Source organism: Strix uralensis, chromosome 7 (genome assembly GCF_047716275.1).
Source record: "Strix uralensis isolate ZFMK-TIS-50842 chromosome 7, bStrUra1, whole genome shotgun sequence".
NCBI lineage: Eukaryota > Metazoa > Chordata > Aves > Strigiformes > Strigidae > Strix > Strix uralensis.
In genome coordinates this window covers 6,901,354-6,915,283 of record NC_133978.1, presented here as the reverse complement: position 1 = coordinate 6,915,283, position 13,930 = coordinate 6,901,354, and the positions used below count along the sequence as shown (strand labels likewise).

Genomic DNA, 13,930 nt, shown 5'->3' with positions numbered 1-13,930 from the left:
TATAAAAAGCAAAAAACAGAATTGCCCGGCAGAAGTCAGAGAGCATGATGCTCACATATAAGATAGGTTAATTTTCTGCCCTGTGATATAATTCTCTTTGTTTAAAGCCACTGTTGGGAGAAAAGTGAGCTGTCAACATGTAAGCCTATCATAGTGCAGTACTTGTAAATGAATTATCAGATTATCTACATAAATGAATGCATTTACTATCAATCTGCATACTGCAAATGTTACGCCATTATTTTGTGCCTGAAGAGGCACAAATTTATTCTAATTAATAGAAAGAATTGTCCATTTCCTGTTTAATCACACGTAGTGAAGAGTTACTGAATCCTCACCATTTTTGCTTGTGCAGCTTACAAATTGGCAATGCTAGCTGTGTTATTAAAAAAGTTAAGTATTTTATGGGAGCATGAAAGACTAAATACTGATTAAGGAAATTTTAATGAATGAAAAAAACAAAACTGCAGTGAATGAAGAATTAGAAGGTAATAAATAATTCACACATCTCTTTCTCTCTTTTCCTGTATATGACCCTTTTATAACCACCATAACTGGGGCTCTGAGCATTACTGCGCCACTGACAAGAATGAAGGTACTGGAGCTCAGGGGAGGGCAGTGAGAAAGGCAGGTGTCCACATGACTGTAGTAAGAGAGTACAAGGTTATATGGCCTGAAGTCAAAAAAACACTAATTGAGGAGAGTAGTTAGGAGGACTATCAGCTGGATACTCCCCGAAGCATGCCCCAGGCAAATTGGCTTATTTAACCTACACTAGTGGTATGGCAGGGGTATTAAGTAAGGAATGTTGCAGGGGAGGTTGTCAGAAGAGTGTTACAGAGAAGAAAAGGACAAGGACACAGGGGACACAGATGAAAACCAACTAAAGAAGATATTGTGATATGCAGTGAATGACTATGAGCTGTGTTTGTGAATCACAACATACTTTTTCCTATGCATAATGCTCTTTGCTGTCATGAGATAAGTCCTGAAGTGAACTACGATGGCAGTCACTAGTACCTCCTTAGGTACAGTGCTTCTGTAAATGAGAATCCATTTTCCTGTTCACAGAGATACTGGTGCCCTTATACCGTGGCATTGCCGACCACTGTTGTATGGCAGTGTATAGGGTTAATCTGTAATGCCATTTGATGTCTGGTTTACTTTCTCCTCCATAGCTTCATCCAGAAGATGATACTGGTAAAACAGATGTTGTGACTTAGCTCTATTTCAAGACAGTTCTTTCTTTTACAGATCTACAAATATGTGATGGAGTAAGTCTACATCCTCTGCTCCTCATCCCTCTATTCTTTCCTTTGACTTGGCCTTTAGGCTTCAATAGAGGATATTTTTTCATGAACCACTATTCTTCCTGTAAGAAAAAAACTTTAAAATTCCATGAGGCAGATTTAAATCCAAGATCCTTGTGCACAGCTGTTATCGGAGGAAGGGAAGTGTGGGGTGGATATAAATGCCATCTTACATCCATACAACAGCACTTTTACGTGTGGATTTGTGGTCTGCCACCAGCTTTTGCTCAATCATTCTCACTTTTTACAGCAAAGTTGACTTGCCGGTGTGGAAGCTGATATGAATGCGGAAATCTGTAATCTCTCATAGGATAGGAGCTTTCCTCCTCAGCTCTTCAGTTTGCATACACCTATCACAGCTCATGAGGGAGTCAGGAGATAACAAAAGGGAATTGCAAGAGCCAACAACAGACAGCTGAGGGGTGACCAAGAATCAGGTAGTTCTATCTTGAGCATACATGTACATGAGTACAGAAGAGAGAAATCATGGGGAAACAGTGAAAGCAAAAAAGAGAAGTATGTTTATTTCCTAATGTCCTTTCTAATATACTTGTTCCTGTAACAGATCTTTACTATCTGCAATCCCCTCTTTGTTTCTTAATCATGTCTGATGTCTTTTTTTCTGAATCTCATACTTTATTAGCATAAACAGATAAATGAGAGAAAATCAAGACTGGGGAGAATATAATCCTATTCCAACTACAGTTCTGACTCCTTGAAAAAATAACTTTGCTATTGATTTTATGTGAACAAAGTCTGAAGTTTTAGTACTGTTGCATAAACCATAAAGAAAACCTTTTGGTTTATGTGTGAAATTCAGCTGAGCAGATGCTTGACATAATCAGGGCACAGATGTTCCATCCACATATTTTCTATAATTTTTTCCCTATTATGCTCCCAGATCTATTGTGTGTGTACATGTGTGTGAGGCGGAGGGCGAGGGCGGGGGGAAAGAGAGAGAACCTCTGTGCTTTCTTATACAGAACTTTGTTTTGTCACTTTTTCCAAGGCCAAGTAACCTACATGATCAAATTCTTAAGCCCCCACATGGACTTTCAAAGCCAGAATTTGCTCCAGCTTTTAAAAAAAGCAATTCAATAATCAGCCCTTTTGTATCAGTAGTGAATTTCTCTCCCTCTCTGCTTATCACTTTATCCATACAACATGTTTTTAGCTCCCATATTCTCTTAAAATTGAAGCAAGTCAAACACAAATAGTTCATTTACATATAGATTAGGACAAGCCTTATAGGAAAGCCATCACAGTTTAGTTTGGTTGCATTTTCACATAATCACAATTTTAATTGAAAAGACACAGTTGAACACAGTCCATCATGAATGCCCTCCCCTTCCCAATAACAGACATTTAGACCAGTGAGACTTTTTTAAAAATTTTATAAATTTTTTTTATAACCACTGATACCAACCAGGTATGTCTCCACTGACTTTAAAAGGGTTTGGTTGAGAGCATAGATCCCTTGGAGAATTAGCTGGCAGTTTTTCTCTCTTATAGGCCTAACCTTAATACTCATATATAAAAATAAAAAATACAACCACTGTTGGAGCATTTTCCAAGATTGCTTTAACAGAGTATCAACCAGAATTTACAGCATCTCACCTTGACTCCACAAAACACTTCCAGAACTGTCCAGGACTCTAATCATGTTCTTAATTTCCACTGGCTCCAAGCTAAGTACCGGTTTAGTGTGTTTATTGAACTGGGACTCAGTTAAGCATTTATTTGAACATGTAATTGCTTTCCTGAACTGGAGCCTCTGGATTCACACATTATATGTCCTCATCCTCCTTCCTTGAAACAGGATTAAGATCTATAGTCATCCCTCTGGGATTATGAATGAAGTTAAATTTGGGGTTTCATTTTTAGAATTAAAATTTTTGCACCAGGATTATGTACTTCCCACTGCTGCTTGTTGCACAGCTGTAGTGGACTTCAGGGGAGGATTATGGCCGATTCATGGTTTGCTCTATCTCTCATGATCAGCGGGAGCATGTTAGGAGCACAGAACTTTGGGTAAAAAGCACTAATACTCTAAGAAAGATGTGAGCAGTTCATGTGCAGGTGAGTGGGAGAATGAAGTACTGAAACAAGGCTTCCAAGCACAGAGGGATACGTGGATTTCTGTTCTGTGGGACCACTGGAGGTAGGTTAAAGACAGTATGGGAAAGTTGAGAGCATTGACAGCAGAAGAACATGCACAAAGGGCATGAAACAATGACATTTGGCTTTATTAACACACACTGCTCGTGGAACTGCTTGTAAAAAGAAAAAGATACTGAAGATAAACTTGATTAATTTACAACCCAAGTGAAAACAAGCGTTTGCTTGAGAAAGTATATATTCAATTCAAAATTACTTACCTGTAGGTTCCAAATGTTTAAATATGGTCTCTAAATTATCATTTGAATAGTCAACAAAAAAATCCTACAAAAATCAGTGTTTCAAATCTCACGTCAGCAATAGAGGCTTCATTTCTGATTAGTTTATAAACCATATAAAATGTACTAATAGTGTTAGTGATATATATATTCCAGTCTATATGAATGAGAGGTCATCATAAAGAGAAAAGTATTTAAATTGTAAGAATGTGGGGTGGGAAGCTTTTGCTACCTGTTTTTTGTACCATTTAGCAGATTTTATGTCTTGAAATCATAATCCCGTACGCTACAGGTAATAACGCTAATAATCAAAGAATATGTGAAGATGAAGGCATTCTGTGAATGCCTGTGATCAGATTTGTGCTGAAGACAAGTGCATAAAACTTCCATAAAACCACAAAAAATATCTTTTCCATGGCTAATGATACTTAGCTGTAATGAAGATAATGACTGTTATATTAATGCAAAATCAAAAAATCTACTCAAGAATCAAGTCACCTTTCTCTCAGTTTTCTTTATTTCTGTAGAGATGTACAATGTCCTTCACCCTTTCCTTCTGAACTGGCAGTGCATCTCTGGGGATTTCTTTTTGTGTACAGCCACAAATACCTGCATACTCCATATATGTAAGTATGAATTACTATCTTATAATGGGTTACAGTTCTTAAAACCATATTAGTCCAGGATAACAGTGAAGAATAATATGTTTTGAGGATTTAAAAGAGAAAAAAAACCAAACATAAGTGATTACTAATTCCTTTTAAGCCACCAGTCTTACGTTTCACTGTCTTAGATTCTCTGTGTTAAGTGAGCATAAAAACAGTGGGGAATAAAACTAGAGATTCAGGACTACACTGGAACAACTCACAAGCACAGGAAAGCACAACTCAAATTTAAGATTTATTTTGATGAACAGAGTAATTTACACCGTTTTTCTACTTACAGCAGACATGATGAGCTCTCCACCCAGATTCTGGATTTCTGCTTTAACTTGACTGCAGATTTTGAGTTGATGGGAGTACAGCTTGATCTGTTCTAGATAAGCCAACAAATCCTGTTTGCACGATTGGTCTGGACACTGAAGATTAAGAAAAGAGGAATTAATAAAGCATTTCAGCAGTTGCTGATTCATAGTTTTGTCTCAGACATCAGGTTAATACTTCACTGAGGAGTATTCAAATAGTACATGAGTATAGCCTTGCTTTTCACTGCAGCTGTGTCAGGTTGTGTAGTTCGTTCCTCTTGTGAAGCTTTTTAACAAAATAATTGGAGAAGCTCATAATAATCCTGAACTTCCCCATAGTCACTTTTTATTTAACACTACTGCGCCTGCCGTAGCAATATTTCTAAACAAATTCTTGAATATATGGAGTAACTACTTTCCCTTCAATTCCTAAGAGGTTATGATTTGTTTTTAAGAAGATACCTACATTAACAGTGATACTTATGTGGGCACATGTAGACATAAATGCAGAACAATATTAACATTATATGAAATTATGCTTTATCTATATGAAATTATGCTTTATCTTATAATATGATCTATGGTTTTTTTGTGTTCCATCCAGAGTTTATTCAACTTCATCACAGATCTTCTGTATTGGTGGAAACAGAAAATAAGAATGTCTTACAGAAAACTCACTGATTTCAATACTTTAAACAACATGGGTTTTTTTATAAAAATAGCATCGTTCTACTCTCACTTCTGTGAACTCCCAAAATACCTGAAATACTTTGAGGGGAAATAATTGCTCTGTGAGTACCAAGCCTGGCATGCATTTGTTCTAAAGCTGCTTTTCATTACTCTGGCAGAATAAAGGGATCTTAAGGTGAATGGCGAGTCCCTATTGTGCTACCACAGCTGTAAAAAGTGAGCATGATAAATAAGAAATAGATCCCCATGGTTTTCCAGAGATGTGTTTTTAGTTTGTGTGCTTTACTTACATTATAAATATAGTCATTTTCTTTTGATAGGAAATTGTGTTCAGCTTTGTATATTAAAAAAGAAAAGATATGTTCCCACCATCTGTAGTGGCAACAATCATTTATGGTTTCATGTAGTTATTTAAACTTTTGGTCTTATGGAATGATGGTCAATAGATTTAAATCCAAAACCTGCCAGAAGACAGAAAAGTCACCAATTCTATTCAATTCATGAAATACTTTACCTAAACTACTGGCTTTGCTGAGGAAACTTGATACTTGTTTAAAATGGGGGTGTGACAATTCTACTTCATGACTGTGCAGTATGTTTGGTTAAGCAAACAAATTCATGTTTTAGACTTAGGAAAAGATAACAATGAATAAGGAAGATGAGATTGAACAATTTTAAATTAATTAATATGAATTAAATGTCAGTCCCTACCTCATGTTCTGCTAGACCCATTACTAAAATGTTTTCTGTACTTTGGCACAGTTTAGAAGAAAAATAGAAGATGTTCTTGACATCCTCTCTTTTTCACGTGTGATGTTTTCAAAGTGTTAGTGTACAGAAAAATATACTAAAATATGTCTTTGTTTCTTCCTTACTCAACACTGCTTTAAGAACTGCACAAATCAGTATTTAAATACTGGTATTTCAGTGACTGTTTAGAAAACTGGAATAGTCATTCTTTATTTAATTTTAATTAATAAAAATTTGTTCTTCCAGTCAAATACAGCTGTAATCCCTTTAAGCCCAGAAGTAATTATATCAAGACAGGGTGTATTTCCTGGAAGTAAATGCTTGATCCTCCATTTTTTTTCTTTTCTTAAATACACTGTGATTTTTTTTTTTTTCCACTGAAAAAACTCAATAAATGGGCAGATAGGGTGCTTATATAGTGTCTCATCCACTTCAAATAGTGACAGTGTCAATTACAGAAGTTCAGGGACAAGAATAATTTAACCTTATTATATACCACTCTTTTATGGAACAATATTGGCAGGCCAGTCACATTTACTATCTTCCTTATGTACCATTAGAGAAGAAATGTGTAACATTTTAGGAATGCTAAAGATGATATGCATCAAAGACTGAGAAATTGCCATGCCAGAACAAGACCTTGAGGCTAAAATAGATCTGTGAAAATACTGGTTCAGTGCTCAATATCATTCAAAAAAAGCAAATGCTAGGCATTATTAGGAAAAAAATTCTGAAATGTAATTATGTTACCATACAACTCTGTGGGATACCCACAGTTTTCCTACCCTGTGTAGATATGGCGCATATTTCCCCTCCCTTGCCCACTACAAGGCATATAAGAGAAGAGAAAAAGGACAAAAAAGATCTTCATGAAGACAGGTATCTTTCCTCCAATACAAAACCAAGAGGTCATCAAAAGGAACTAGCATGAGTTCAAAACAAAAGGAGATGGTTCTTAACACTGTGTTATTAAGTTGCAGAAATCTTTGTTGCAGAATGGTTATAAAAGGTTCCAGGAGCTAAAAAAGTTACTGGACAAATTAATGAAAAAATACCAAGGACTATTTAATGTATCAAGTGTATTAAAAATATGTTTGATTAAGTAAATTCTTGAATGGATGAATGAGCTTGGGAGACCATATGGTGGAAGTATCATGAAACACATGCCATTATCTCACTGAGATCTGTATATGTTCACTATTAATGATTGTCAGAAACACGATATTGGCCTAAATGAACCTACAGTCTGACCAAATGTGCTCATTTTTATGTACTTTACCCATAAAACTTTACAAGATGATACGGTCATGGCAGGGACCAACACAATGCAAAGAAGAGGCATTTACAGGGGTAAAGATAACATTTCAACTTTAAGCAGGATAAAGTACTACAAAAAAGTGAAAGCCTCATGCCTTACAGTATATCCCAATCAACCATAAACAGACGTTAGAAAGAAATGTACTCTGTAGGGAGTATATTCCGTAAGGAATCCTCTACATATGGCTCAGAAGCACCTGGTACAAGCAACACTTGCTCACTAGTGAAATCAAACACTAGGCTGCAACAGGGCGACAACAATAAATTCTGAGTTTAATCATCCCACAGGCAACTGATAGTTACCAATTTAATGCCTCATATTCTTAGGTAGAAAGCCGGGCAAATTATGAGAGGGTCTTTCCCATACATATTGAAGGTAGTGGGGTGTTAACAAGGTCTTTCCCTAAGAATGGGATCAGAACTGACTTGCATCCAAAAGATACAGTGGTGTTTTAGTAATAGAGATATTATCCACAGAAACCTCAAAGTGATTTGATAAATTATGTACTGATTAAAAATACAGTGAAACAAACATTCACAATCCAAATGAAAAAAGCCACTGGCACAGCAGTGGCACAAAAGATCAAGACAATTCTGCAGGAAATTCTGACTGTAAACAATACAGTTCTTGCTTTTGATTTCATCCTTTTGCTAATGAAGCCAGTAGCTTTTCTCTAGAATCTGAATCTGTCTTCATGGTGCTTAATGCTGCATAGAATCACACACAGACCCACTACTATAAATATAAATGTATAATTTATTGCAACTATTTGTTAACTGTAAGCTTTTAGGTAAGATGATCCTGTAATGATAAGATCTTTTTGGCACATCTGCTTGCATCATATTTATCAGCTAATCATTTTAAAGGATGCTTTTTAAATTTCACTTTCAAGAAAACTTTTTTAAAGTACATGAAATCGGCTTCTAAGTCAGGAGACTACCTGGTTCTACAGAAAGAGATGTTTCATATTGATCCCTACACTTCCAGAGTTTAAAAGTAGTTAATGTTCTTTTGCATCAATGTATTGCTCCTGGCCGAGAGACCTCTGTGCATTCAGGAGCTAGTGACCCAGCCAGCAGGTGACCTGCACAGAGCCAGGCCTGGGCTGTGCTGTGGTTCACACATCCCCTGGCCGCAGCACACACCTAGCTAACGCACGGTACGGCAGCAGAGGAGCTTGTGGGCAGCTCCCACTCGGTACGGGTGACTAGGACGCCTGCGTATCCTTGCTTTTATTTAGGACTGCAAAAAGAAGTTCTCATATGACCATCCTGTTTGACAGTGGAAATGATTAATAGAGTTGTTTCCTTGTAAGAAAATCCCATCATAGCTCACATTACCAAAATGGGGGAACCTCTTCTAGGGACAGGGTCTGCCCAGCATGCTGTGTGCAGATTGGAGGCCCGTTCAACATTACACCACCTGGGGCTCCCATCACTGAAAGGGATATAAGATTACCTATGCTATTCTTTCCTTACAGTAGACTATGCTATTACCTATGCTATTCTTTCCTTCCTGACAAATAGCATTCTAAACTACACCTCACAGAGTCTGAGTGCCTGTTGTACTGGGATCATAATGGACCAGCACCTCCTGGTGCAAAACAACTGGAATACTGAGGAGGCTTCAAGGAAAGATCTTAATCTACAGCACATTCCATTAAAACCAGGATGTACTAATTGCCTTAATTATCTTAGGGCTTTCAGGTCACAAATTTGACAATGAATTCGAAACAATCTTATTTTAAACTAAATTTGTTATCAATGTACCAGTGATTAATTTGCCTAGGTTCATGTTGATGCTGTACTGTGATTATTTTCACCATTGTTAACTCTGAGTCATCTTAAAAGTGCTGTGAATATGAACTGAAATATAACTGAATTCTGCTAATTTTGCCACACTGTGTCCCTTTCCTTCAAACACGGGAAGAGGGGTTTATAAAAAATCTGAAATGAAGAACAGTGTATCAGAGAGGTGCTGTTGTGGCTGATGAATTATAAAATACTACAAATACAGTTTTGGGGTGGGTTGGTGGGTTTTTTATTCCTAACAGAAAAATGAATGATGTAATTCCCCCATTCTGAAATTACATGGAGTATGAACAAAATCATTCCTTTGAAAATGTTTTATGAACAGGAAAAGGTCAGAGATATGACAATGATTCTTCATTATGCATTGATGGCTTCTTTTGGGTTCTTGCTCAGGTCTGAAGCTAGATGGAGGAAACAGAGTGAGGTTTTTGCTTTTCTTCCTTGCATGTAGCTTTGAATACTGAAAATGCTATCATACATTACTGTGGTCCTGTTACCTGCAAAGGCACAGTAATAGTTGAGTCATGGGACTACTGTGAACTGCAAAGTGATGCGGCCTAATTAAATGACAGTATCAGAAGTAGTAACAAATAGTTATAGGGTAGCCTAAGCTCAATGCAAGTGGTGAAAAAGAGTCAAGTATGTGTAGGAAGAATGCAAGGACCTATATGTCACAACAGTTACTTGACAGTTGGTACAATGTAGAGCTACCTATTTTCAATTTCAAAGCAAATCATACAAATCCATTTTTACATAGAAGAAAAATTCCACGTAATTTAGATGTTACTAAAAGGCAACAGGTGAAGTATTCCACTAAAAACTATTACTGCTGCTGAGAAAGGCACGCATAAAACCTCATTAGAATTCATGTTTCAGTCTGGACACCAAAGTCTTGAAGGCTTCCTTCAGTTTGGACCAAATTCAAAGAACATCTATTAGGTAGCCCAGAGGAATGTAAAGTTTACTTTATTTTAGGACCCCAAGAGAGCAGGGCATAGGAAATTTGGCAAAATAACGGCTGAGAAAAGGAATTACTAGTCTTACGAATACCTCGGAGATTAAAAAAAAAAGCACAGTGAGAAAAGAGCTGTATAAGTTAAAGGATGACTCAGCATGGGCAGAAGAGGTTACAGAAGTTAAAAGATTCTAGCCATCTGAGGAACGAGAGGATCATATTAAGCACCTTTGTCATAGGAGGAGTAAAGACAAGATTCTCTTTTTTACTGTTTGACACGTGTCTAGCAATGGTTATAGTTGTGTTCACCACAGAGTTACTGGAAACGCTGCTTCAGTTCATGATTTTTTTTTTTTTTAAATTGTATATGCTTATTTGCTTCTAGTGCTTATAATGTGAAATTACATCTAAAATACAAGCAACACCTCTAACTAACTAGTATATTTCAGATGCATACAAGATGCCACAGGGAATAAATACTAGGGGTCAGGTGGTTCAAGGGTTTCAACTGAGTGCAAGCTCTGAGCTAGGACAAATGGAAATAATTTGAGTGAATTCACTAAAAGGGTTACGAAAACTTGAATGATGTCTCATTTGCCAGCAGCTATGAGGGTACACACGAATTATTAGCAGTAATGATTCATAACTACTTTTTCCTCACACTGATTTGTTCATGTTTCTAGTCTAGAGTCACTGTAATAATACACAAAAAGGAAAATTTTAGGAAAGAAATATTTCAGCAAGACCGGATTCCCTATTCTGAAAAGAGCAAGAGATTATGACCCTTACTCATCTTTGGCTTTGATATCACATCATTTTCTGCAGTAGATCAGTGATGGTTTTGAATTTTAATTTGTAATTGATAAAATCTTAAAAGGAGCCATTCTCCAATGCTCTTGAAAGGAGAAATGTGATGGAAAACTATCTGTCAAGATCAGAAATGGGGACTCAAGACATTTTATCTAGTTTTTCCACAAATCAGGTCACAACTGTGTAGATCAAAACCAGAAATGCTTTGTCTTGTTATCTGGAATTCAGAGACATATGACAGAAAACGCTAAGAGGTTGTTGCTGCTTCATAGAAGATATTAGAAAAGCAAGCGTACTAAATGAAAATCAAAAGTGAGGGGAAGAGAGACAGTATGTGAGGGTGTGGAAGACAGCGACTATACCATGCTACCCTGGACCTAAAAGTCAGGCACAAAGACTAGGAATGTAAATGCTTTAGATTTGATACTTGCACAGCAACATTTCACTACACTCTACTGGCACTGTCTGGCCCTAAAACAACCAGCCTTACTTAGTAAGGAGGGCTGCATGTGATGAGTTGCTTGGTGTATTCATTTACTAAACTGCTATGCAGTTGTCTTAGCTAGGAAAATGATCATGCTTATCAATTTACAGAGATCCTGATTTGGGTATTTTGGTGGGGCTTTTTGAGCTACCTGATGTTTTAAAAATTCAATGGAAATAAAGTAGACCTTATAGCTCTAGCACTTTGCATTTGATGATGATATATATTTCTTCTAAATGCTAAAAATTCACCTCAAGACTGCAGGTATGCTGAGGCCAAAACTGACTATCCAGAAAAGTATTTACATATAAAACCATTTGACGCCAAAGAATCAGACAGTGTTGGGGGGGCAGAGATGGAAGAAAGATAACCTAGGTACAGCAAAAGCACAGATTCTCTAACTATATAAAGGGAGAGACTATGGTGGAAAACAAATAATTTCTAAGACAGAGAAGAAAAGTCAGTAACCTTACTAAGTGTGGTGCTGAGACCTAGCACCTGTCCAAAACAGTAAGCCTGCTCAGCAGAACTCTATGCCAATGCAACAATCCTGTGTTCCCACATCTAAACTGACTCACCTGAAACAATCAAGTGGTGTCTGTGTAATTTACCCAAGGAAGTCAAGAATGGACTGTACTATACATCTAAAATGTTGCGGTCATAGCTTAAATAAGCTATAAATATATATATTTATATATAAGTACACACATATATTCATAGATACTGTATGTCTGAAATGTTGCATTCGTAGCTTAAAGGAGTTCACAAATACACGCATATGTACAAATACATATGTAGATAAATATATGTACACATACATCTGTTATATATGTATAAGTGTATATAAACAGACACACTGATATGTATGAAGAAGGGAATCCACACATACCATTAAGAGAGGATCTATGTATTCATCGCTTCAGAAATTGAGAAGAAAAGGAAAGTCAGAGAGGTAGATCTAAAAATGTCACAAGAACTTTTGTAAGTGACCTTCTTAGGTGTTGGAGGTCTGTGGATGGATTAATCTGTGACGAAGTTTAATGCGTTACTGCATAAATAACCTACCTGATTGGCAATCAGCCGTGCTAGGACGTCCATCCTTGATCCTGACTCTGAAATCATTTTTGCTGCATTAATTACATCAGATGTGTTCTTCAGTGGTCCTCTACCCCTTCAAATGAAACAAAGAACCCTACTACGTTATTCAAAAACTGAGAGTAAATCATATCCACGCAAATTAGTCACAGAAGAACTCCATTGAATAAAACAACTAATCCATACAGAAGCAACATTAATTAAATGCACATTCCCCACAACCGTTTGTTTTCATGTCCCACAAATTTGTATTGATTTGCATCATCTGGATGCGGAAGTACCAGAAAGATGTCACACAGTTTTTACATACTGGACGCACATCCTATGCCAAATCGTGAGGATACAGATTTTAAGAGACTAATTGTGCCATTTGCCTTTCGCGTGGCTATATGAAGTTTATGTTCCTTTTCCTTCCAGGAATTTTCTAGTAAGTATGTTCAAAGAAAGTCCATCACAATGATGTATTCAGAGACTCATTATGGGTATCTGGTCAGAAAAATAGTTGGTTTTTAAAAATTTAATTGGTGTACACAAGCATGAATGGAAATATATGAACAGGGCTGCAATTAAAACTAATGAATGCCACTCAAAATACAGATATGCCATATCTGAAAGTACTTTCCAAATAATTTCATAAATTATTCAAAGAAGAATTTTCAGTTTACAAAAACTGTAAAGTTCTTGCGAACAGTTTGTCAAGAAGCCAATCTCTTTTTTGTACAACGCCCTCCCCCATACCCAAAAAACTTTAATTATAAGACAATGTTTCTAGAACCTAAGAAGTAAAATGTGAATACTTAAGGTAGGTAATACTGACAACCATTATCTTCACATTCTCTTGGGCTTCAGCTTCTCCAATGCTGAAACACTTCAGCTAAACTAAAATCAACACACACATGTATAAAGTGAGCAACCCTGATAAATTCAACTTTGCATTTCAACATCATTGACAGAATACTTTTAGTTTTATACTTAACATTTAATTCCTGAAGGTCTCATATCAATTTCTGTAATGGACAAAGGAAGTAGATGACATGAAAAAAAGTTACTATACTTCTTTGTTCGAATGAGAAGACCCTTTTCCTTGAAGTCAATATGATTTCATGTATAAAGAAGGCAAACCATTCCAGTAAAAAAATCATGTAGCCTAAAAATATCATCATACATAACTATAAAAACAATTAATTCAGTAAAAAGACACTGATGACAACACACCATGGCAGATAATGTTTAATCTCTTCTTTGCTTGATTAATTATATTGCTTAGCAAAGAACTATTTGTTAATCCTTGCAAAAAAAGCATACTTTACAAATTACAGTTCCTTATTTTCAACTTTTGAAGCCCAC

At 36.4% G+C, this 13,930-nt stretch overlaps 1 protein-coding gene across 3 annotated transcripts in view; it reads right to left on the bottom strand.

The window, feature by feature from the left end:
- The window catches only part of CTNNA3 (catenin alpha 3), a 544,925-nt gene that overhangs the window by 12,170 nt on the left and 518,825 nt on the right, over window positions 1-13,930 (bottom strand). For all 3 annotated transcript variants that reach the window (XM_074874301.1, XM_074874302.1, XM_074874303.1), the window contains 2 exons: window positions 12,554-12,659; window positions 4,650-4,784 (listed from right to left, as the gene is read on the bottom strand). In XM_074874301.1, the coding sequence (XP_074730402.1) occupies window positions 4,650-4,784; window positions 12,554-12,659 (241 nt within the window). The remainder of the gene's footprint in view (window positions 1-4,649; window positions 4,785-12,553; window positions 12,660-13,930) is intronic.